This window comes from Acanthaster planci, linkage group LG07 (genome assembly GCF_054643075.1).
Source record: "Acanthaster planci isolate LZ-2023a linkage group LG07, COTS_SCS, whole genome shotgun sequence".
NCBI lineage: Eukaryota > Metazoa > Echinodermata > Asteroidea > Valvatida > Acanthasteridae > Acanthaster > Acanthaster planci.
Window position 1 is genome coordinate 10,971,036 of NC_141783.1, and position 23,948 is coordinate 10,994,983.

Sequence of the window (23,948 nt, forward strand, 5' to 3'; positions counted from 1 at the left end):
ACAAACAAACCAGGTTCCCTTCTCACCTGGCAAACAGTTTGAGATCCTCCGGCTTCTTGGCAGCAGGGATATTCATTACGCACTGCCTCTCCACCTCTGTCAAGTTCTCCTTCAGCATGTCCATGAATTTCTGTCTGCTGTGGCCAAGTCCCTCGTTGTCCAGCGACAGCGTAGAGTAAGAGTCCAGGCTAGTGCTCAGCTCGTCCGAATCCACTGACAAAAACCAGTTAGGTTTGCTTACTATGGTTGAACATTACAAGAGTATTTTTGAGATGTTGTACAATCAATGACTCATTTGAGAGAACCCAATTGAAATTTAGAGGAGTGACGGATAAATATGAAAAGACACCTTGATACCATTGCTGAAGAACGCCCAGTGTGCAAAGACATTCTTTATCCTGGCTGGCTGAAACACATTCACATGATTTGAACAAAGTACAACTAAAAGTAATCAAGGGAAACTGAAAGTGTTCCTTTGGTTGTAGGGCTGTGCTGAATACCTGAATATTCGATTATCGAATAATGATTTGAATATTGTTTTCCAAATTTGAATATTCAAATGCAAAATTCATGAAAAGGGAAAAATTTCTTTTGTTTGAAATGAGAAAAATGGCACTATGGAGGCTTATTTCAAGCAGATTCAAATAAAAGCAACAGAAATCTTACGATGATTCAAAAAGTAAATTATTCGTTAAAAATTTAAAAAGAATAAAAAGTAGAAGTATTGTTCGTCTCCTAAATCTTGCTTAATCGTGGCTGGAGATAATATTAGACATGAGAAGCTATTATAATGATTATAATGTACAATCGTGTGCATCATTACAACTGATTTTGTATGATTTAATCATCAACAATCTTTTGGTCGGCAAGACCAAATCTTTGGGTATTTGATCAGTGAATTCGATATTTGAATAGTGAATTATTCGAATTGACTCAGTCCTATTTGTTTGGACTATTTGTTGTGGAAATACTTATGACTCAATTTTTAAATTAACAGTTGAATTATAGAATCTTAAAAGGTTTCTGTTCTTATTTTACATTTCCACAAAGATACGTTATGACATACATACAGACTGGCATAATTTGGTCACTCATGCACGTCCATGCCCCCTCCAGCCTATGAGTAACCAGAAAAGGTTTGATTTTCCTAAGGCCAAAAGCTAGTCACTCACAGTCCCGCAGGGCACACAGAAGTGTACCACTGACCTCACTGTCAATCTATATTTGTATACTAGTGTGCGCACTAGCTGCAACCTGAAAAGACCAAGACATCATAAAAAAGATAAACCATCTAATCCAATATCTGAGTTTTAAACTCCCAGCTTTTATTAGCAGCCCCACCCCCTCTCTTCTGCTGTAATGCACTAAGGAAGATGGCAGAGAACAAAATATAACACATGAACTACAATCTCAAAAAAAATAAATAAATAGACGACCTGACAGATATTATAACGCACCTCTTGCTGGTTCTTTACGGTCACCTAGGTTCCCTAATACAGGCTAGTACGCCAGATTTTAATCACATGAATTAGATGCACACCAAGAAAATTTCATACTCAAAGTTTTTGAGTGGTTACAGCACCCTCAAATGGCGAGAACAGTGAACTCAGAAACGGAATCTTGGGAAACTACAAGAATTCCTTGAATGATAACACTGCCTCCTGAATTGCTTATGAATTTTATGGTTAAATTGAAAGAGTTCCATTATAAAATCCTGAAAAGTTTCTTTTCTTATTTTACGTTCTTGACAGATTTGTGTTGTAACATCAAAACACATATGGACTGGCACAATTCAGTCACCAGTGCATGCCCATCTCCCCCCCCCTCCCCCAGGCCTGTCAGTGACCAGAAGAAGGTCCTATTTCCCATGGCCTTCAGTCTCGGGAAATAGTCCCCCCTTCTGGTCAACCACAGGCCCTTGGGGTGCGTAGATGTGCACCAGTGGCCTCATTGCTGGTTTATGGGTGAATTATAAGACTTTCCCAGGTGAGCAAAGTCTCCAGGCAAAAGATCACAGTACGTCTTGCTCTTCCCTAATCCCATTTCCATAACCTATGCTCACTCGACATGTTGTCTGCAACATTTCCTGTGGAACTATGGTGTGATGGGTTGGTGCTGGCTGAGCTGTTCTTGTCCTGTGATGCTGACGATGATGGGGACGTCTTGACATGCTGGTCGTGAAGGTCCAGGAGTTGGGTTGGCCTCTCGGTTGGCATCATCAGGAATACATATGTATGAAGCTGCAATAAGAAATCAGCCAAGCTGAATGAGCTTTCATGCACAATCTCTCAACAACTTTCTTGAGAGCTCTGAAATGTAAAGCTTTTGGTTTGTTGTAGACACATTTACACAAACAAGTCTCTGTTTGTCTTCATACACATGGAGAAAGTAAAGTTGTACTGGTTTCACCTGTATGAGAAGCCTCTTCTGCAGCAGCCAGACAAGAATTTTCACCTTCTCAGCCTCATTCTGTCAACACAAAAACCGTGAAGAGATTCATTAAAGTATATGTATCTGTAATACGTAACTTCTTTTGCTCCAATTCAATTGAAAATAAGAGAGCAGGGGGTGACTGAGGTGAGGGTAGGGGGGCAGTTTGTACCTCTTTCTCTCCAATGTTCATGACATCGCTGAACAGGGTTGGCTGTGAGAATGCGGCTAGGGCCTCTGTTAGGCACCCTCCTGCTGTGACATCACGGAACTCTTCATGGTGCGGGGAATTTCTGAATAAAAATTTATGAAGGAAGATGTTTTCTTGTCTGTCTTAGAGTCAATGTCTCAGAAAGAGATGTAGGTAAGTTGTACTGGCATAGCAGCCTTGACCAGAAAAGGGTCTGATATTTGTCAGAACAAATCAGCTTTTTTTACGATGCATCATTTCAAGTTTGATTTTCTGTCTATTGGTTACAGCACGGATAAAAAGGAGAAAAAACCCTATTTCCAGTCCTTGTGGTACATGTACGTTATGATTATCTCAAACTTGACTTCAACAAGCCAACCGACCCCAGCAAGCTTCGTGGTCGAATGAATTAAATGTCTGCACTAGTTAGCTGGAAATAGAGGGCTTAAGTCCAAGTGTGTCATGACATTTTTTGCAAAATCTCTGACAGTAGTAAAGTCTCTGTTAGATTTTACAAAATAAGGGTCCAAAACAGGCACCAGATTTTACTAAACTCCTTATTGAAAAGACTTACCCTGATGTTGGGGCCCTGGGTGACAAGATGTACACATTACTGCCACAGATAGGATAGATTATTGTTGCTTTGCCCCAGTAGACCATGTGACCTACAATCTGAAACACCTACAAGGGAAACAGAAGGGACATTAGTCCATCTCTGCCAACAACTGTATGATTGAAAAGAGAAAAACTTAGCACACCTCTGGATAATGTCTCAACAAGCTAATCTCCCATTTATTATATAAACATACAAAGCTTGACAAGTTTTGGGAGGTGGATTGCAATTTGAACTTGACTGAATATGGCCAATGCGCATGGCCTATTGTGGTACCATACACAGCTCTTTGGGCACAATGTGGAAAAGTATGAGGCTGTGGTACAAAAATATCCTACAAGTACAGTGGAACGCCGTTGTAATATATATATATATGTTGATTCTTTGGAAGAAGTGGGTGTTAAAAAACACGAAAACAAAGAACGTTAAACTTCCTATGGCATGCAGTGCCAGCGTTTGCATTGAGGTGTGATATTTTTCACGTGTAATGCTGCATGCAATAAGGCAACTCCACGAATGGATTGGGTTTGGTCTGGAATTTTTTAGCTGGACATTATTTTCAGATGAGTACATTTATGTTCTGCCTGCTGGGTGGGCCATCGTACGTAAGCATGGAAGCTCAGCAGTTTTCGGACATGCCTTTGCTCGAACAACATACCTTTTAATGAAAATAAGCCTTAACATTTTTCAACTTCATTAAACCAAACATGGACAGAATGACTCGTATATACACAGGTGTATACGTGTTATACTATGGTAGGAAGAAGTTTATACATTCTACACGTTTGATAACTCAAACCTCAGTTGATAAAAAATTTGACTTAGGCTATCCGGATTTCGAGCCAAAGAAAGTTCCCGAGTCTTGCTTACGTACATGTACATGAACAGGATCAAAACACTACTAGCCTCCCGCAGTGACTATTGGAGACATTATAAGGGGTTGTTGCCTATAGCAGTATCCAACAACAAATTCTTCTAAAAATCATCAGTTTGCCGAGGTTTCATGTTTTTATTATGCATGTAAAATTTTCTATTCCACTGAGAAGTATAACAGAAACCACCAAACTGTGTACTTTTTGTGACATTTCTCTCGCACGCCGCGGTGCGATGCGTACAGTGCCTGCTCGATTGGCCAGTGGGGTTTTTCTGTTTGATCACATGATCATTTCTTTTCAATTGCTTGAGGGCTGACCATTTTGCATTTCAAAACGTTTGAGTATAAAAAATGATTAAATATAGTTGTGTGTTTTCTTTGTCTTTTTAATCCTTCCCCTTTCCTTTTTTACCTTTTAAAAAAAAGAGTGAGATTTGGCAATGCAAAACAGAGCATTCCCAGTACTGCGCTGGGAATGTATGTCCATTTTGTCTACACATGGGCTGGGACTGGCGATGCTCAAGTGCTTCGGCTGCAATCGGGCAGGCAGCAGAAGCCAGGCTTTAGCCACGCCTCTTAAGCACAATGCTTCCTTCGGATTGGTCGCATGGCCACTACAAAGAATCTACGATTGGACTGCAAACATGGGGGTACATTTGGGCCATGATAGCAATCAGGCTTGCATGAAAGGTAGGATCTTCAGGGCAGTGGTCGAGACAAGTCAATTACAGTGGTACCGGCAGCAATCATGCTTGCTTCCAGCAGGCAAAAATGCAATATCCAGACTTTCAAGACTGGTACATCAACAAGTGATGCAAGCAGATTCGGTAGGAGTTTAAGCAAAATGTACCACTTCAAGAAGTAAACCTCAGATAAGAACTTTTAGACAGTCCGGTCTGTTCAGCTTAGTATAGAGTCCATTTATGTTTGAGGGCTTGTAACTTTATTTTCGGTGAAAAATCCGTTTGATTGAAAGTAAGAGTTGGAATTGAAAATAAAGCTGAAATGTTATATCCAGGAATGATAAAGTTAACTAAGGGTTTCAAAGGTTTTTGGGAGAATTTTTCAGTGACCTCAGACATCTTTTTTCATTCAACTCCATGGCAGGGGCTTTGATGTGCCGGTGAGGGAGGCTCCATTGCTACGCTCCTGGCCGACACCCAGGCGGTGTACGGTCCAGTTCCATTGTGTGAAAAACCACGTTGGCTGTAGCTTTTGCAGAATGCTTGGGAAGGGTTGCTATTGTTTAGTGTAGAGTGTGAAAAACATGACAGGGGTTTCTTCTGGGTTAGATTGTGCCAGTCAAACTACAAACAATAGATTGTAGGATGGATGAGTGTTTGATCAACCACAAGACCAGTCTCCAAGTCCGGTAGCTGGTCCGGTATGAAAGGGGTTCTTGCTACCAGACTAGCTTACTGGGGGCCCTTCCCTTACTGTATCTAAATGGTCACCGTACCTAAGGTTGCAGTCCATAACTCACCCTGACTGTCCTCAATCCAACAAGACATTTGTGCAATTCAAAGCGTGCACCTAAGAACAGAGATGGCACTAGCCTATGCCAAAAAAATTGGAAAAATCGCTCGGTGTTGGTTTTATACATATTAATGCATGGGTCTGCGTGCATGTACACAACATGCATCTTCACCATCTTGTCGGCTATAAAAACAAAAAAGGTCTTTCTTGATCATCACCGGTCAATCACAGTCATGAGTTGCAGCCTACATGTACATGTAGGCCAGCCTGCTGTTTTTTACTCGAAAAGATACGAACATGACAAAAAGCTTTCTGCCCGATCGGAAGTACGCAGTGTTATGGTCATGACGGTAATCGGTAGCCGGGTAGGCTTACCTGGCAAACAAAAGCTTTCTAATATAAGTAGAAATGAAATCACCATTGTCGTCCTTTTCGTCGAGCCATCTCCACTAAATTTGTCCTTGATATCTCTTTCAATATCCTGAAGATCCTTGTTTCTCTTGACAATTAGATGCTGCATTTTGTCGGCCCTCAAACATGAAGTCGATCCACGTGTTGATCATCCAATTTACATGTACAATGTACGTTTGTTGTATACGTTCATGCATCGCCCATGTCGCATGTGCATGCATCGAGCTGTCCATGACAAGCGATTTACATGCGTTAAAGGTCAATATTTAAAACGTATTTCCAGTCACTGACGACACCACTCAACACTGTCCTTCGTATTTCGCACCACAATATGACTGACGTAAGCACTCTACTGACGACTGCGCACAAGATTAAATACCCAGTTGTGCGGAGCAGGATACATGCACATCATAGATTTGCTTCCAGTCATGTTGAAAACATTGAAAGGGGAAATGTGAAAAAAAATCGGATTTGGGGAGAAAAATACCAAAAAGTCGGATTTCCGATTAAAATCGGAAAAGTAGCATCTCTGTAAGAAACAGTTCCAATGAAATCCCCACCTGTGACAAAGCCAGATCTGTGTCTTGACTAAGCTGCTGCAGGCTTTTCAGCGGGGAGCACCACTTGACGACACGGCGCAGCGACGGCGAGCAGTCCTTGGGCAGTGACTGCTGCAGCTCCTTCTCATCTTCCAGGAGGAGGAGGGCGTGGTAGGGTCTGATGGCAAGCAGGCTCTGCTCTATGATCTCTGGCTGTGGGAAGCAAGAGGAATTCACTGTTAACAGCAGGCTGTGATGAAAAGCAGTATGGGGTAGAGAAACGTAAGAGTCCAGTGCTGTGAGACACTTCAACTCACTGGCACATGACTGTTTCATTATCTTTGGTAAGTTTTGGCAGCTGAGAGAGCTCTCTGGGGACAAACACTGGCAAATGCTGATAAATGATGGCAATAACACCAACCAACAGCTCCAAGATCTCCCGACTACATGGTTGTAAAATAAGATTAATCTAAGATAGTGGCATACGTGAAGTTCATCTGTCTAGGATGCTAATTTCTAGGGGGGGGCCTTAAGTCTTTCAAGAGTAAAGTTTGGCAATATTTTTTCCATAGAGAAATTAATCATCTGTCAGGTGTATGTAAGGGGAATAAATTTAAAGAACTGTTAAGTATACAAAGATTTGGGACTTTCGTTGTATTTTTGCCTCATTTTTCAGGGGAGGAAGAATAAGAGGGTGATTTTACTGCAAATACCCACGGACGTGTTTCCACTGACGACATTTCGACATTTTCGACTTTTTCATACTGAAATAAGCCATCTGTGATCAACAATTCCTAAACCAAGGTGAAGAATTATAAACCAATATCTGGGAAAGGACACCAATTAATAAAGGATATTCTCTCCCTTTTTAGGGGAAGGGAGAGGGGTGAGGGAGGGTGGGACAATCTTACCTCAATGACAAACATCTGATCCACATTGTGCACCTTGTGTGGCAAGCAGAAACTGACTTCGATCCAGTTATTAATGAAGACGTGAATAACACCTTTGTCGCACAACCTGTTGATATACACACATGAAACAGATGTGCTTAGGGTAAACAAACGCAAGACCGCTAAGTTAACAAGTGGTATGTTGGAGGCAAGCACTTGGTGCTAACTATGTTGCAAATTGCTCCTACTGTGTGGCCTAGTGGTTGGGGTTTGTGACTCAAGAGTTTAAATCCAACTGCTGGTTGCACGCTGTGACCTTGGGAAAGTCACTTTACTCCCACTAACCCTCTTTCTACCCAGGAATACAAATAGGTACCAGAAATGCCAGAAATAATTTTGTTTGTTTAGCCATTTGCTCCATAATGGGCAACGTTGAGCTGTATACTTCCCAGGAAGCTGTGAGCGTATACAATAATCAAGTAATGGAGCTACAATCTCTTTCCTGGAATAGTGAGTAAGTTAAGTCCATATTCCTATTAATATCATCATTATCAATGAAATTGTACATACCCACTGAATACATGTCGGAGGTCTCGACAAAGCTTACTCTTCTGAAGCATGATGGAGAATGGTGATTCTTCAGCATCTGTATTAATGTCACAGTTGGGCAAGTTACACACTTTTGTGACTGAGAATTTGAGGTTCAACAGAAACACATGGATAAAGAACTAAGATCAGGAAAAATTACTAGAATGTAAGGGTGTGCATTTATGGGTACTTCTAGAGCCAGGTACCTGTTTTATGTCAATGACGGGTACCCAGTTACCCTTAAAATATAAAGAATACTTAACAACGGCATCGTGTGCAATCCCCACAGACCATGTGCAGAAAACAGAGCTCTTTTTATGTACACAGGAAGCAGCACATTGTTCTGAATGTGAGGGGAATCTCCCTCACCATTTTACAAAATGAAATTTATACGTGGACTTTTTTTGGAAAGAGTTATCATACATGTGGACAGCACTTGATGCCCCTGTGCACAAACTTATGAGACATGTCTGAAATGGAAGGGGGTGGCCAACTTTGAGACCCCTAAGAGGGGGGGGGGCAAAATACCAAACCTGATGAAACCTGTTTGCTACCCCCTACACCAGTGATAGGATCCATTTACACACATGAAGTCTGTACGGAAAAACACTCAGCAAAATGGTTTCTTATGCACTCAGGGCAAGCAAACCCCATGATAGCATAACCCATCTGGTTCGTAAGTGCGATGTCACTTCAATAAACCACGCCCACTGCACACGTGCACTGCACATAGAGTTACATGCATTGATTGCCGTTTACGTGGAACCATGGAACCGGAGGTTAACGTGCAACTTCAGCGATCGTCCAATGGGAGCCTGCACATCGTGGCGCGTTTGCCTTTGTGACGAAGTCACTTACGAACCGGATAGTATTTAAAAACCTGAACAATTTTTCCACACATAATGTACCACGCTGATATGACTTGTTCTGGCCAATCAGCCTTCTGGTCATGTATGATGTCGTGGAAAGGCTGGCATGATTCTTCTTGTGAAGCGATTTTGTTACTGTGACGAGTCAGTAGTTTGCATACTGAATGGGTTTCTGCCTATTGTGTACCCGTACATAGAATTTGTGACAATGCTATCCTCTACACATGAAGGTATTGCTTGTTTGAGTAAATGGTCCTTACTTAGTGATTCCATACTGTAAAACCTCAAAATCCCCATAACATTCTACCTGGAACAGTCAATGGCAACACCGTCACTGATTCAAATACTCTGAGGGACCCCTTCCAACCCACCTACAAATGTGTCCCATGTCACAAGCTTGACCCTAACATCACGCAACAAGACCAAAGTACCTCACCATAAGCAGATATGATACCGGCAAATACAGGAGACGAGTGAAGAGGCTGGAGATGCAGGATGGGATCAAGAGAAAGTTCCTCTGGTCTGAGACCCCCTAGCCAAGCCCCATTTTCTTTTAATCTTTTTCTCCCTAGTGGGCTGCTTTCTCTTCTCTGATGTTTCTGTAGGTCAATTCTGAACTCCTCTCTTTTTTTTTTACCTTCCGGCATGGCAGCCACCTCATCGTGGGCAGACATCATGAGGACGGCTTGATGGCTGAGATATCCACACCGCCTCTCCTCGTGCTTCAGAGCCAAGACAAGACGCTTGCTGAGGTCGTGGTAACATCCAACCACTGATGGATCAGCACTGGCCTGCATTGAGAAAGAGTGAGAGAGAGAAAACACTGACCACTCTGGAGAAAAAAAGACAAGGACCCAATATCCATGTGTAAAAGAACCGCAGACTGTGCTTCGTGCAACAGTGTTCTTCAATTGTGAAATGCGTTACCCCCAATTTATTGCATTCCCTATATGGTAGAAAGCCAACATAATGAACACCACTATGACCAATATTCAACTGTGATGAACAACCCTGTAGCCATCTGGAAATGGGTACCGTGGCTAGACATCAGTTTGGAAAAATTTAGACGAAAAATTATACAAGAACAAAATACTATGTGCCAGAAGGAATACGATTGTTGAACATCTGAAAACTACACAACAGAAGTGCCCCTCATTCCACATATGTATTTAATTTAACCTCAAATGTCTCCCTTTAAAAAAGGATCTGCATCTCAAGGTACCATCCAATGTTGTCACGTGGAGATGACAGCAAAGAAAATTGAATATTTTACTCACATGTAGTACAAAGACTAGGTTGAACATTGCCATGGTGCGACTCTCTCGTCTGGACTTCTCATCCTGTCTTCTCTGTTAAATACAATCACAAAGTAATGATCTATACTGTGCTCTGAACACAGATTAACCTAAGCTATCAATACAAATGAAAAAATCTACAGGGGATATTTTTCCTGAAGAGATTTGACAGTGGCAGGACTTTCACAAAGTTGATTCAGTGGGGAAATAGCACTGCTGTTAAACCTTTGTTGTTGATTTCAGAAGTATGGGAAGTTACACATTTAATACCATATTAAAAATATTTAATTACCGATTTTCTGCCTTCACCGACTATGAGGGTTGGGTGGCCGACAAATTTAACATCATCGATGGTCAGCTCAAAGCGGTGGTCACACAAGCCAGTTTCAGTGGTCAGTATGTGGGCAAGAATCTCATCAGAATAGCTATGAGGAAACATGTGCAGAGAAACAGGAGCATATTAACACATTAAGAGACTAGTTGTTATGTTGAGAAATTTACGGGGATTTGTAAGGTAAAGTACAATGGAGAGAATGGATGACATTGTTGAAATGCCAATGTTATCACATTACATCATAAAATGTTAATGCCTGACAACATTTCACAAAATATTTCTGGCCTATAGCAATCACACGCAACGAAACGAATCAAACCGACAAAATGTATCATAACAGATTAAATGGCCCAAGTATTCACTCGATTTTAGTTCACCACAGATTTAAAAAAACCCTAATGAGCAAAGGTAGTGGACAAAGTAGTTTTTCCACACAGACCAGCAACCATTTGTCCAGCTCAGACGGGACAAATATTCTTACACAGCTTGTCCTTTAACAACATACGCAACCAGCAAGTTCTCACCCAACAAGCTTTCCATGTTTGATGCTGGATGCAGGTTTGCTGTCATTCAAATCATCCTCTGCAACCTGCAGCGCATAAGGATTGCGTGTTCGATCTGCAGAGCAAATTATATACGCAGCGTTAACGAATAATCATGAATCACGGAACAGACGGTACTCTTCAAAAAAATTCAGAACAATCTGACAGATGTACATGTACTGACCATATTACTTACATTTTCACTTTCATGTACACTGGGGTTAGCATCCATGTAAAGCTGGCCTGACATGCCTGCTTTTTCTTTTTATCGCACGGCTGTTTGACTGGACTGACATTGGAGGGCACGCAACATGCACTATGCTAGCTGTGTAGCTGCAAGAGGTAAAACAAGATTCCAACCCCCATCTCCAAAAACCGTTGAACCGACTTGCAGGGAGCTAGCTTGGCCACTAGCCCCCCCGCATATATATGCAATGTACACAAAGTGTACGGTAAGGTGCGATCGTGACTTAATGCCCCCAAAACAATGGGGTTTATTGTCCACTGCAATCCCACGATGAGCCCCACAGTTCTGGGGCCAGTGCGGAAAAACTCTGAATTTTCCAAAAATGGTCGGTGTTAATAACCCACTATGAGCTTTTGAAGAGCTCTAATTATAAAGTACAGTGTACATGTACCTCACAATTTGATTGAGGGAATGGACTTTGCATCACCAGTAATTTACTTCAGAGGCTGGATTCCAAAAACATTTAGGCCTGGAGAGTGAACATCCTGGATTTCCATCGGGACAATTTTGAAAACCCATGAAGCTTTTTTCATTATTCATTAGTTGGTGTACATGTACACACTGCGCATCAATAGAGAGTACTTGTCCATGCAAAGAGGGCCAACCATGAAAGTACGCCATTTGCACATGGCGCACTACAACTCCCAATTTACTTTGCACTTTGCAGCCAATTTTTAACCATTCCCAACAGGAAAAACAATTTTTCTGAAATAATAACTTGTTGGAAAATAATGAAATTTTGGGGCTGCTGTTTCAGCAGTATGCCGGCAGTGGACAGAAATCCGGGATATTCATTCTCATGGCCTTAATGATACAACCCTAAGTACCAAATAAAAAGGCCTTAAGGCACACAGGGAGGGTTGTGCGGTGTTTTGGTTTCTAGAAGTACATGTATACTAACTCTACTGAGTGGAGCATTAGTATTCCTCTTTTTTGATTTTGGATGGGATCGTCATACTAATGCTCCACGATATTACATACGTGTATAGTGAAAGGGTGAAAACGATTCCCAAAAATTCCAAAGACTCACTAAAAATACCTTTCTCCCCACCTACTGGCTTTCTTAAATGCCAAAGTGAAACTTTTGGGGATTTAGTGATATTTCTAGCTTCAAAATCTGTCAAAGTCTGACCGTTTTCGCTCTTCGCCACCTCCTCTCATTCAAAAAAACATATCTAGATTTTTCCTGGCTCTTGACTGTCATGACTGTGACGTGGGCCAGATGGACTAACCTTACGTTAGGCCCTAGATCATGGCTTCAACACAAGTCACCACAACTACAAAAGTACAATAGGCCTACTGAGTACTACTAGTAGTACTGGTAACAGTACCTACCCCCAGAACCGTCATAACTGGGGTTGGGGGTTCGTCGTTCACCGCACTCCCAGGACAAACAGGCGACGAACACGCCACACAGTAAGGCACAGCCTACTCTAGTACTGGGCTCGTAAACTACATGCACAAGCAGACTAGTAAGTTACATACTCTTTTGTACAACTTCTTCGTCACTTTCCTGCTGGTAGGGATATCGGAAGAGAAGTCGATTTCCTTTTGAACCGGACGACACTAAAATAACACTCAGTGGAGTTGACCTTCCAGGCATTTTTGCTTCGTCGCACCATGTGTCCCTTCCTCCATCGGTACTTGTCTTGCTTCCTTGCGTACGGACATGTATGTTCACGTATGTACATGTACGTAGTTCCGTGTTCGATAGTTCGGATTGTGCATCCAAACTGCTCGAGTGGGCAGTGTGCTGTAACAGCGCCCCCTAGACACCCCTGACAGGGTTGCTGCAACGCAAATAAAATATATACTGTACATGTACAAAATAACTTCCAAAATGCACCTATGTATAGTCTCGGTATGTAAGAAGCAAATTCAGCAATACACTATTCCTTCCTCCATGGTCTCAGTTAACCTCATTTCAATTTTTTGTCTATTTTAAACGTTATTTTGCTGCATTTTTGGTTTATATGCCTATGAGTATTTCCATATTCACAATTGCTGATTTTTTAAAAATCTTTTCGCTAAGCCTTATCTTTCTTTGGTGATACATTGTTATGGTATTACAGTATTAAGCAAGCACGCAACTCATTGCCAAAAATGTTTTCGCCAAGTAAATTCTAAGTTTACAATTTGAACCAAAAAACTATACTCTGAAAACATGTCTTCCCTTAATGACATCAAAGCAATAGTCCCCTCATTTGTCCAGGAAATCATTAGCAATGTTTAATTCTTAAACAGTGCACTTTTCAATTTACAAGGCATACCAAATAATTTTCATACATTAAAGAACAGTATATAACGTTTCAGAAGCATTATGTCTTTGAAAAGTTGTTGTTGCTATACACTTGGAAGATGTACTTTCGACTTGCATCAAACCGGTGCACTTTGTGCAAGGCCACTTTTTGTCACGTGTTGGCTTTTGGGAAATTCAACATTAACATAAAGATGCGCTGTTGGTTTCTGGTTACCAAAGCGTGGGGGAAGTGATCAAATGGACCATCCAGCGCGGTTTGTTTGCAGGGGGTGGGGTATTACATCCTAGGCCTAGGAGGTACACCCTGCCCTGTCTGTAAAAAACGATGTGTTTACTCTTGTTACGTGCTGAAGTTGAGAAGTAATGAAAACTCCACAAAATGATCTTTTTGAAAAAAGGTCAGACTATGAACTTATGAACTTATGTTCCAAAGGCGATTTGTAGAGTTCGTGTAATAAACTAGTTTTGACAAGGTGAGAGCTTCAGGTACATTACTGCGTGTATCATAAAGTCAGTAATTATTTTTTTTAATTGGCCACCCTAGGGTGGCCATCTAGGGCATTTCCATGGTTAAGGCCTATTTAGGTGCCCTGCGTTCATAACACCTATTCAGGGTCACTCTGACAAAATTAATTGCAACTATTAGATACAAATGAATATAACAATATACAGCGTTATCTAAAAAGTCCAACACCGAGCTGAATTGTCGAATTTTCTTCTGTACGCACAATACGAGCAGCGCCCTCTTGCACGCTTTTTGTGCTACTTTAAGGTCAGCGGGCATTTCAGTACAGCTGGTGTGATTTGATAGAATTCTATAATTTTTGGGAGAATAAATGAATCAATGTTTTGTGCATCATCAAGGTTATGCAAAGCTAGACCTTGAGCTGTGATTCATTGCCGGCAGCTTCTTCGTTCACGAAATCTACATTATTTTTCTCCGACCGAACCTGCTGGAGGGAAACCAGGTGAGGGCTGTGAGCATTTAAACTTTGGCCTTGTGAAAAGATAAAACAGTCAGAAGCATGCGGCTGCGGGGAAAATAATTTTTATGGGCCAGTTCTGATTTCTGCCAAACGGACTGGCGGTGAAAATGGCTAACAAATTGACTGTTGTTATCCCAAGGGCATCGTTCAAACAGCTCCGCCTAACCTTAGGTCAAAGGTCGATGTACGCTAGGGATTTGAATTTACCAGCAGTTTATCATCATTTACGTTCATTGCTTTCACAGATGGAGAAAGTTTGAGTGGACATAAATTATATATAAATTCAACCAGGAAACTCGTCTCTTAGAAATGCCAAAGAAATTTACGACTCATGAATCGTACTGACTGTCCATGTTCATTTCTTAAATCTCTGATTTAATTTACTTTATAATGAAAATGGTTTGGTATTTTTGGGTATAGACTGTTACATAATATTATTTACACATTTGGCAGCAGCATCATTTCTTCCATACATACTGAATAGCACGTTTCGGATTATATCAAAAGGAGCCTGGTCAGAAGAAGAAAAGGAAAAGAAAAGAAAAGAAATTAAACATTAAAAAAAATCACGATTGTTATATGTACTGGTGTGGTGCCAAGTACAGTGATGACGATAACGATAAATATCAGTTTATTGTAATATTGCATGATAATGGAATACCGCAAACGACAAGCACTTAACACGCAACACTAACAATGGGTATGGCTCTGGCTGTTCCAGCTTGCAGACCAAAGGTGTACAGCCTAGAGTTACACCAAAAGCAGTTATACATCTGCTTATCTGATAAATAGTGGGGACAGATGTCGGCGCACCAGTTATCTGTAATCCCAAGGCGATTGCCCTAAAGTTAGGTCATCCTTCTCAAACACTTTAACATTTTACCAGCTGGCTGCTTGGTGTTTACAGCAAAAGCGAAAATTCAAGCAGGGCAGCATCACTGCAGATGGCAACACGGCTGACGGGACATTTGTGAGGTTATTGTACGGACAAAAAGTGAAACGAGAATCATTAAGTAGGCCCAAAGGAGAATTCCTGGTATTGATCTCATCATTTTCAGAATCCCTTTTTCATACAACAAAGTTTCTGATCCAAAGCTCACAAACGACGCATATAGAACAGTTGAGCACAGCTCTGGTAACCAGCCTCACCTTCTCGTAAATGGGGAAACTTTAATAATAATAATAATTCAAACTTTATAATGGGCAGTTTCCATACAGATGGTCAACGGCGTATGACATGCTCGGAACAACTTTAGGAAATAAATGGATATTTAAGTAATGAATGAATGTCATCGCGCTAGTACCCAAACCGCAGTATGGGGATTCCTCTGTTTTGCGCGAACGGGGAATAAAATTTCACCTGGACTTAACGCTCCTGGCAACAGTAATGTCTCGATCTTTCCAGGGGACAGACGTCTCTATTCCTTCCTACACTGTAAGAAAGCCAACTATACTACCAGACACGGTGACACTAAAATAAATGACAGCTAAATCTACATTAAAAGTAAAAATAATACACCTACTGGATAAAAACCCGCAACAAAAACCAAATATCTTGCAGTGCAACATCATCGTGCAAATACATCATTAAAAAGACAAGTTTTAATTTAACATTTCAAAACGGTAAGACTCTGTCAACAAAAATGTTTTACCAATATTCATCAAATATTTCAACACAGGCCTACGTCATACTAAAGAACTCCAGCAACGCCTCAAGGCCTTCATCAGACTAAGTCATCGCTTCACACTCCTCAAAAAAGGCTGCTGCTTTCAAGTATCCGATTTCATCTGGATTTCGCATCAGCAAAATATTAGTGACTTCTTATCGACCCCGGATTTGTGAAACCGTTCCCCGACCTCTCTCCACAAATCCTTGGAGAAAACGAGGGAACAAAACCCCCGAGTTGCAAAAGGTCATGATCGATCGTTTTCATTTACTTTATGTTCTTGCTATCTTATCTTGGCGTACGTGATCAAAGAAACCCCTAGCGAATAAGGCGTAATGTCCATAACGATGGGAACAGTGCCGCGTTGAGTCCGTATCCTAGCCAAATCAAGGGGGATTTAAAAAATATGTGCATGCATCACGGACCACGTACCGGTATTCAACTCATATTTACATGCTTGCAATCTGTACATTCATTCATTCATTCAGTAATATTTAAGTTGTCTCAAAGTGTGTTGATTTTGGAATGAGTGCCCGGTTTGACGAAAAACAACTTTTTTATCCTCCTCTAGCAGAAGCACCCCCTCATCGGTTGAAAAGAGCCATCATGGTCGGAAGTGTTCATTTGTTGGTAGCGATGCGACCGTAATGCGTGCATTTCACAGTCGTTCGTGAACCGGCAAAGTTCAGTTTCGACCAAAGGAGCCCCTGTTGCTAAAACACATTGCACCTCTTTTGGTCAAGCTCGAGGGTCATAATCTTTGCGTTTGGGACACAAGGGGTCCTGTACGCGGTATTTTTATTTTAAGGCCGCTTTGATGTGAAACGCGACTGAACAGAGAAGCAATAGCTTAGGCCTACTTGCATCAAGTTGTTGGTTGTTTGATTGTTGGTTGGACATTATGGTGAAGAAGTGTTTCGTTGCATAGCCCTAACGGTACCACAAATCCTTCAATGTCAATATGATTTTACATGCAGCCTAGGGGGTTAGAGTTAATTATCATCAAACATCCGTCCTTGCTACTTGGCCTGCGTGCATGATGGAATACGTGCGTTTTACAACGGTGTGCCTCCAAGAGTTTGCAACGCACTGGCCAATCATAATGCGCGAAATCCCTCGACCCAATGCGCGTTTTGGAAATGGTCGACAGATTTCGTGCATTGTGATTGGCCAACGCGTTGCATATTCTTGGAGGCGTACATTGTGAATTGCCCGTATTACTGAGATTCTCCTTAAGGTAAAATGATATAATTCGTTAGTCAAAACTACATTTCCATTTCTAAACAGGTTGGGTTATCACAAAGTTGTTGTTCTCGTTTGCTCCGTAACTGAGTTGTGTGCTTGTCAAATTTGTGAAAGACTCGGAAGGTTGGCGAAAATGACAACTTTCTCTACAGACCCTACACAAACCGGGCTGTCCATTGATGATTGAACAAGTCGCCGGTGTTTTCACAAAGTGAAAAACCCAAAATCTTGCAAAACGGACAATCTGAGATAAGCGCGTTTGAAAATACCAACCTTTTCTTTCTGTTGTGAATGAGGTCTAGGGGTTGAAGAAAATGTTTGTTAATACGGAAAGAACGTGACCGCACGCTCTTGGAAAGTACAGTTACAGAAATTCATCCTGTGCCATCGGAAGTAATTTAGCATGAACCCAATACTGAAGTAAGGTTGGGACGAACAACTGACTTACATGAATGTAACTGTTCAACAGGGATTTCTGCGCAAGATTTTTTAGAAGTTAAAGTAACTGAACTTATTCTGAAGGTGGTTCAGGAAAAAATCGCTTATGGGCATTTTCGTTTTCCTTACTTGCGTGACATAATGATATTGGAGATTTAAATAACATTTGGGGGGATGCATTTAGGGGATAAAAAATAAAGCAAATTCCGTGACGACGACAAGAAACAGAAAACGTCCCGTGGAAAGGATATTACAAAACTGTTCCTTTGACACGCTACAGTAACCCTCACGCACTTCTTCGAAGATCGCCGGAAAAAAGAGTCCTGTGATTTATATTCTTTGTTTTTCTGGAACAACTGCAGTTTGTCGTGTCATTGAACCTTTCAGTTCAAGGTATATCATCCGGCAGTCTGCACGCCTGACATTGAAGGATGGGGAGCGCTGAGGCTGTTTGGAGAGTTTTCAAAAATGACACTCTGCGTGTCTCAAACAGGTGATATAATGTTCGGCTATCCTAATTCTGTATATAGTTTTTAAAAAAATGGAATGCCGTTCAGCAGGACAACGGTCGATGTGTCATTCAATAAAAACCATTTGGCTTTACAATGGCACTGTTAAATGAAGGTAAAAGAAATGACAGTAGAAGCTGACTAATTTCTTTCTTTATATCTTAGGCCTACAGGGTTATGGCACAGGCTTAAATTAAACTTGTACAGTGTCATTTTCCCTTTGGGAAACGGTGAGGCACAGTCAAACCGCACTCTCCCGATAATTCTACCAACTACCGCATACTAATACCACTAATTAATAGCAGTAATCAGCCGAAATTTGCCAGAGTATCGGAAAATATATAATGCATCTCGTGACTATCAGTTGAGAACTTTAATTGTTCTGCAGGTTTACTACAGCAAACAATCCTCGTTGTTAAGCTAAATCGATGAAAACAAGGGGATGCGCCCATGGGCGTCGCCAGGAATGGAAAAGGAAAGCGCTTTCAGGGGTGGCCACTAACTAGCAGCAAACTGACAAAGCCAAAAACAGTGGAAGCGGAGTATTTTGAGGCATACACCAGCAAAATGATCCTCATTCCCTTTCCTCCTCCTTCTTTATCTTCAACAACCCCCCCCCCATTTTTCCTCCAAGGGAAAGCCCCTTGTCCCTCTCGCGGCACCCATTGGTGCGTTTATGGCTTTGTGAGGGGGGGGTCGTAGATGGTGGAATGGTATCGCGTGCGGGGCAGGTGAATTAGCGTTGCGTGCTATGAGGGGATTTCACTGGTTCATGTCTCCAGCAAGTCTCGCCGTGGCCAGGGGTGTGGAGAACGGGAGGGCTGACGGCCATGTAACTGAGCTAGTCACCCAGCTTGAAAAGGGCTCATGACTAATCCCGGAGCGATCCATGGTGTTTGCATAATGATAATCCTCCTCGAGCTGTACTGCACGACTAGTAAGGGGAAACCCGGTATGTATGCCCTAAATATACGACAGCCTTCAAATATTTAGGTTTTTGAATTGTGTTTCTGCCCCTTAATAAGACGGTTATATACGACTATCAGTAGGAAGTTGGGAGTGTTGCAGTAACACGCACACGGGGCACGGCTGTCACGTACGCGCCTTTGGTGCAAAAGTGCTCCCTTATCGTTAAACGTATTTGCTAGCTGCAGCTTCGAGTATATTTAGAATGGCCTTGCCTCGCATCGTCGAGGAAATCCACCAAGCTTTATCTCAAAGATGATCTCACGCAATGTAATTACATTTTACGGCTCCAGCCCCAAACATCAGAGGTGAGGTTCCACTGGGGAGAGCGAGGCATAAGTTTAATTCGTGGAATCGGCGGTAACTGGGCTCAAAAATCTATGGGCGGGTTCAGTGTATATAAATACCGGAAAGACGCGCGTGAACACCAGACAAGTTCACTTTTATAGTTTCGATAAATCTTATCAGGGGGTTTCTGCTGGTATAGTGGCGCATCCCTGTCCAAAACAGTTTCCCTGATTTTTTTTTCAGATTGTGTATGCACTACAGGACGGTTTAAAGATCAGGGAGATTTCAATCATGACACTTTCGTACAATACATCTCTATTACCGAGTTCATGAGGATGGCTTTTCGCGGATCGATTTTGAAAGCGCCGGCAAGGCGCAATCAGCATCTCCTCATAAGCCCTTTTGCCTTCCCGGCAAAAGGGCGTAAGCGCGCTTATGACCTTTTGCAGGGCGAGATGTACAATGTACTGTGACATTTAATCTTGTTAAAGCAAGGTACACTGTACATGTACCCTGAGAAGTCAAAAGATATGTGGGGTGGGAGGGGGTTGGAGCCAGTGCGTACGCCATGCGTACAGGGGAAGGGGTCTGAAAGGTCGGCATTTCGTGCGTACGTACTTTATGGACGGCCCCTTTCTTGCCTGGCGTGTCGGCCAAGTCATGGGTGGCGTCCCAATTGAAGATTGGCGAAACAAGTCAAAGCCGTCGCGCTGATTATGATGCCAAGCTAGCTACATGTGCTGCAGATGGCTAGCGCAGATTGCGGCAACAGCTTCGCGTGTCGCACTGTTCACGCCCGATTTTACATGGGGCACGGAGACCGCGAGGCGATAATGGATTGATGCCGCCATCGCGTGCCAAATTCCGCCACGTCATGACCGGTATAAAGTGAGCCAGTTCACGACCGTGCGAAGGGTTGCGCTACTGTCGGCATACCAGGGTGTCACTCAAAAACAACAGTTGTTTTTATTTAGTTCACTCTAAATATTTACTTCGTTTGCGCGCAGATAAAAGTACACTAGTCTTGTACCAGTGGAGGCCGTGAAATTTGAGCTTGGTAATTTCCTGCTCTAGAGAAACAGACAGTCACAAACATCGGGGTAGGAAAATTAAAGGAAAGGGACATACAGTGTTTCCGATGCAGAGGTTGGCAATGAAGAAAATTTGACAAAAATAACTTGGAAAACCTTGGAAATTTAATTTTTAAATTAGAAACTAATCGAGGCCACGAAATGCAATTTCCTTGTAATTACGTACTAATCCGAGGAAACGCCGTTTATGTCGTGGCGCTAATCCTAATCTAACTCTTTGTGACTTGCGGAAATGCATGCGTGCGTCCAGTTGAAGAATGTGCGCGTTTGAAAGTCACGAGACGATCCTTCTGGTTGGGGGCATATAACGCGCACGTACCACATTCCCAAGAGTACGATGCCGCCACAGTAATGACTTCCAACTCTGGTTGGCGAATTTTTTATGGGGTCCATAATCTAACATATCTGACAGACTTCCCATAACATACGGAAACTTGTTTAGTCACTTGTCATTATTCCTCGGGGTTGAACGAAAGCCCTGCATGAAGCAGTCTCATTGATCTCTTATTCCTCCTGTTAATTTAGTCTTGCCCAGTGCCCCCTATACTTCTGTATTCCTGTATACGGTAATAACATGTGCCGGTGTTTAGGGGGTACCGAAGTGAATACGTCACGCGCACAATGTAAAAGGCATTCGTTTGAGAACCAGCGCTTGAACCAACACGTGCGTACTCTATTCGTTTGCACTACGCTTTCTGGTTTAAAATGACGTCACATCGGTACGCCCCACCCTTCGATTCATCTTCATTGTTTCCTTTATTTCATTTTTGTCCAGTGGACTTTCAATGTTAGATGTGGCAACTTCTTCCCCTTTCTGTTCGTACTTCATGCCTTTTTTATGCCATCCCTTGCTGAGATGCTTTTCTGCTCCGAAATGCAGTACAACGAGGTTTTTCAAAATAGTGAAGTCTTGCTGGTAAGGAGAATCTGAAGACCAAAAGACATCCAGTTTCATCTGTTCCTTTCAATTCAGGCAAACGTTGTCAAATAGGATGAGGATGGGTGCCGGAGAGGCGGCAAACTTGGTGAACGGAAGGACTTTACCATCACGAATTGCGTAATAATCATCACCACCACCGTCATCAATGCCGACGTAGGTCGCCATAGTAGACGGACCGTCGCGGCCTCTCGGTGCACTTTTCTTTCAATCGTCGACAGCACCCTGGCACACAGGCGGCAATGGGACAAGGCCACCCTTGGACTTGTCACGAAAGCAATGAAGTGACTAATTAATAAAGCTCTGTAACCTGTGAGCTAACTTTTAAAAGCATGTGAATGCATTCATTAGGGAAGAAACCACGAATATATGTACACGTTAGGTGGTGTTCTTCTGTTGTTTTTTAATGTACCAAGCAGCCAATTCACCTGCGAGGAGGATGACAGACTCAGGGAGGCTAAAACTCTCAACTCAACTACAAATATCCCGCTGTCACATTACGGCACACGGTTCGTTTCATATTTTCTGGGGGCCAAATAGAGCCAATCTGGGCCAAGTCCAACCAGGCCCTTTCACGTTTCCACAGCTAATGATCCCAAAACTTTAAGCAATTCTAGAAAAAAGGGCTTCGCCTACAATGGCCCACTTCTACCCTTACCCCTTTCTCCCACCAACAAGGACCAAACAAAAGCGACATCCCTATTAAGTTCCATGAAGAGTTCACACTGGGTCCAGAGCAAGGTTGAGTGGAAAAGAGGCAACACTGCAAACGCTATACATGAAGAGATATTTTCGTAAAAACGGTGACAATTCAGAGTTACGATACGAAACTGCTCAGCTTAAAGTCTGTGTCTACGAGCCCCGAGCTGGACCAACAGAGGGTGCAATTTCCTAGCTACAAGGCGCCTTTGGTCAAAACTGCACTTCGCTGGTTCACATAACGACTATAAAATGTACGCGTCATGATTGCGTCGCTACCAGCAAAATGAACACTGACCAACTCTGATATTTTCAACCGATGAGGGGAGTACTTGCTTAAAGCGGATAGCCGCTCCTTTATTCAATTTGTGGTCCGCACAATTTCCAACATCACATACTTACAACTCCAGTTATTAATCACAACCCGTAGTCTGACAATCAGTCACGTCTGTCTTCAAAGCGGTGATTTGTCGGATCGATGCTTTGGAAGGTAAAATATACAGAGCACAGCCAAACAGAGACTAGGACATTGAGATTAGTGAATAGCGTTAGTACAACGCCTAAAGAAGTTTCGATAGTATGGCGGATCATTCAATACGATTACGACCCCAGGTGATATTTATTCCTAAAAGGCTGTAGATTTTAGGAGATAAAACATTCATTTATTACTTTGCAAAATGCTTACTACAAGTCGACTGAACTCTCCACTTGGTCAATCAAAACTCGTAACAAAACACAAGTCTAGAACTGGTCAAAGATCCATGTAGAATATTTTTTAAGTATTTAGAAAGATGAAAAGCACTCTCGTCTCCATCTTACACCATTTTACGTTAAACTATATACCTATATACTATATAGGTAGGTTGAAGGAAAAATTAATATCACTCTGCGCTAAAATAATTTCTTGGACTGATAAGCTTCGTTGTAAGTGTCCCCGTCCAATAAACCAGTTCGGGTGTCAAGAATCCTTTTGATAGGATTTTTACATCTAACACGAAATACGTCGACATATTAATACTAAGGTAACAATGCAGATTTCACTCATTTGGGCGGCATGACCTCGACAGCCCAGTTCACTACTCTTTTCAGTGATCAGATTCTGGGAGACTTTTTTCCGCGCCGAACATTAATGAGACGAGATGAACGGGAGGAATGACTTTATCCTCATCCATTTGCTAAAACAATACCCAGAGATACATTTACCTCTACACACAGGATATACTCCGGGCAACCGAAACAGAGGTGCATTCTTTTTTCATCGAAGTGCCTTCAAAATGGACAGGGCTCGGGTCGGGGATAAAATGTTTACACACACTGTGCAACAAGTTGCGTGCAAATACCATCACTGCCGAGATTACTCATGGCTTGACAACAACCTGAAACGTATAGTGCTAATTGCTACAGACGATGCTTCCTAATGATTTGACTGGGCGGAAATTTGCTATGGTACTGAGCAAGGACAATGAAGCCCTATAGGAGTGCTGGAGATAATTCCTACGGAAATGATTTTCTACCCCGAGGATTTTTAAGGCATATATGTTTTGAGCTAAAAGGGCGGGGGCCT

General features: G+C 42.2%; 1 protein-coding gene across 2 annotated transcripts in view; it reads right to left on the reverse strand.

The window, feature by feature from the left end:
- nprl3 (NPR3 like, GATOR1 complex subunit) overlaps positions 1–23,948 on the reverse strand; it is a 32,016-nt gene that overhangs the window by 1,528 nt on the left and 6,540 nt on the right. The window contains exons 2-14 of one of the 2 annotated variants that reach the window (XM_022224565.2): positions 12,784–13,088; positions 11,034–11,127; positions 10,468–10,600; positions 10,158–10,229; positions 9,518–9,671; positions 7,994–8,069; positions 7,445–7,550; positions 6,555–6,746; positions 3,195–3,301; positions 2,603–2,723; positions 2,410–2,469; positions 2,063–2,240; positions 27–213 (exon numbers count right to left, since the gene is read on the reverse strand). In XM_022224565.2, the coding sequence (XP_022080257.2) occupies positions 27–213; positions 2,063–2,240; positions 2,410–2,469; positions 2,603–2,723; positions 3,195–3,301; positions 6,555–6,746; positions 7,445–7,550; positions 7,994–8,069; positions 9,518–9,671; positions 10,158–10,229; positions 10,468–10,600; positions 11,034–11,127; positions 12,784–12,901 (1,598 nt within the window). In that variant the 5' untranslated portion in view covers positions 12,902–13,088. Of the gene's footprint in view, positions 1–26; positions 214–2,062; positions 2,241–2,409; positions 2,470–2,602; positions 2,724–3,194; positions 3,302–6,554; positions 6,747–7,444; positions 7,551–7,993; positions 8,070–9,517; positions 9,672–10,157; positions 10,230–10,467; positions 10,601–11,033; positions 11,128–12,783; positions 13,107–23,948 lie in introns of those variants that run through there. The other variant, XM_087139122.1, reaches the window with a different exon arrangement.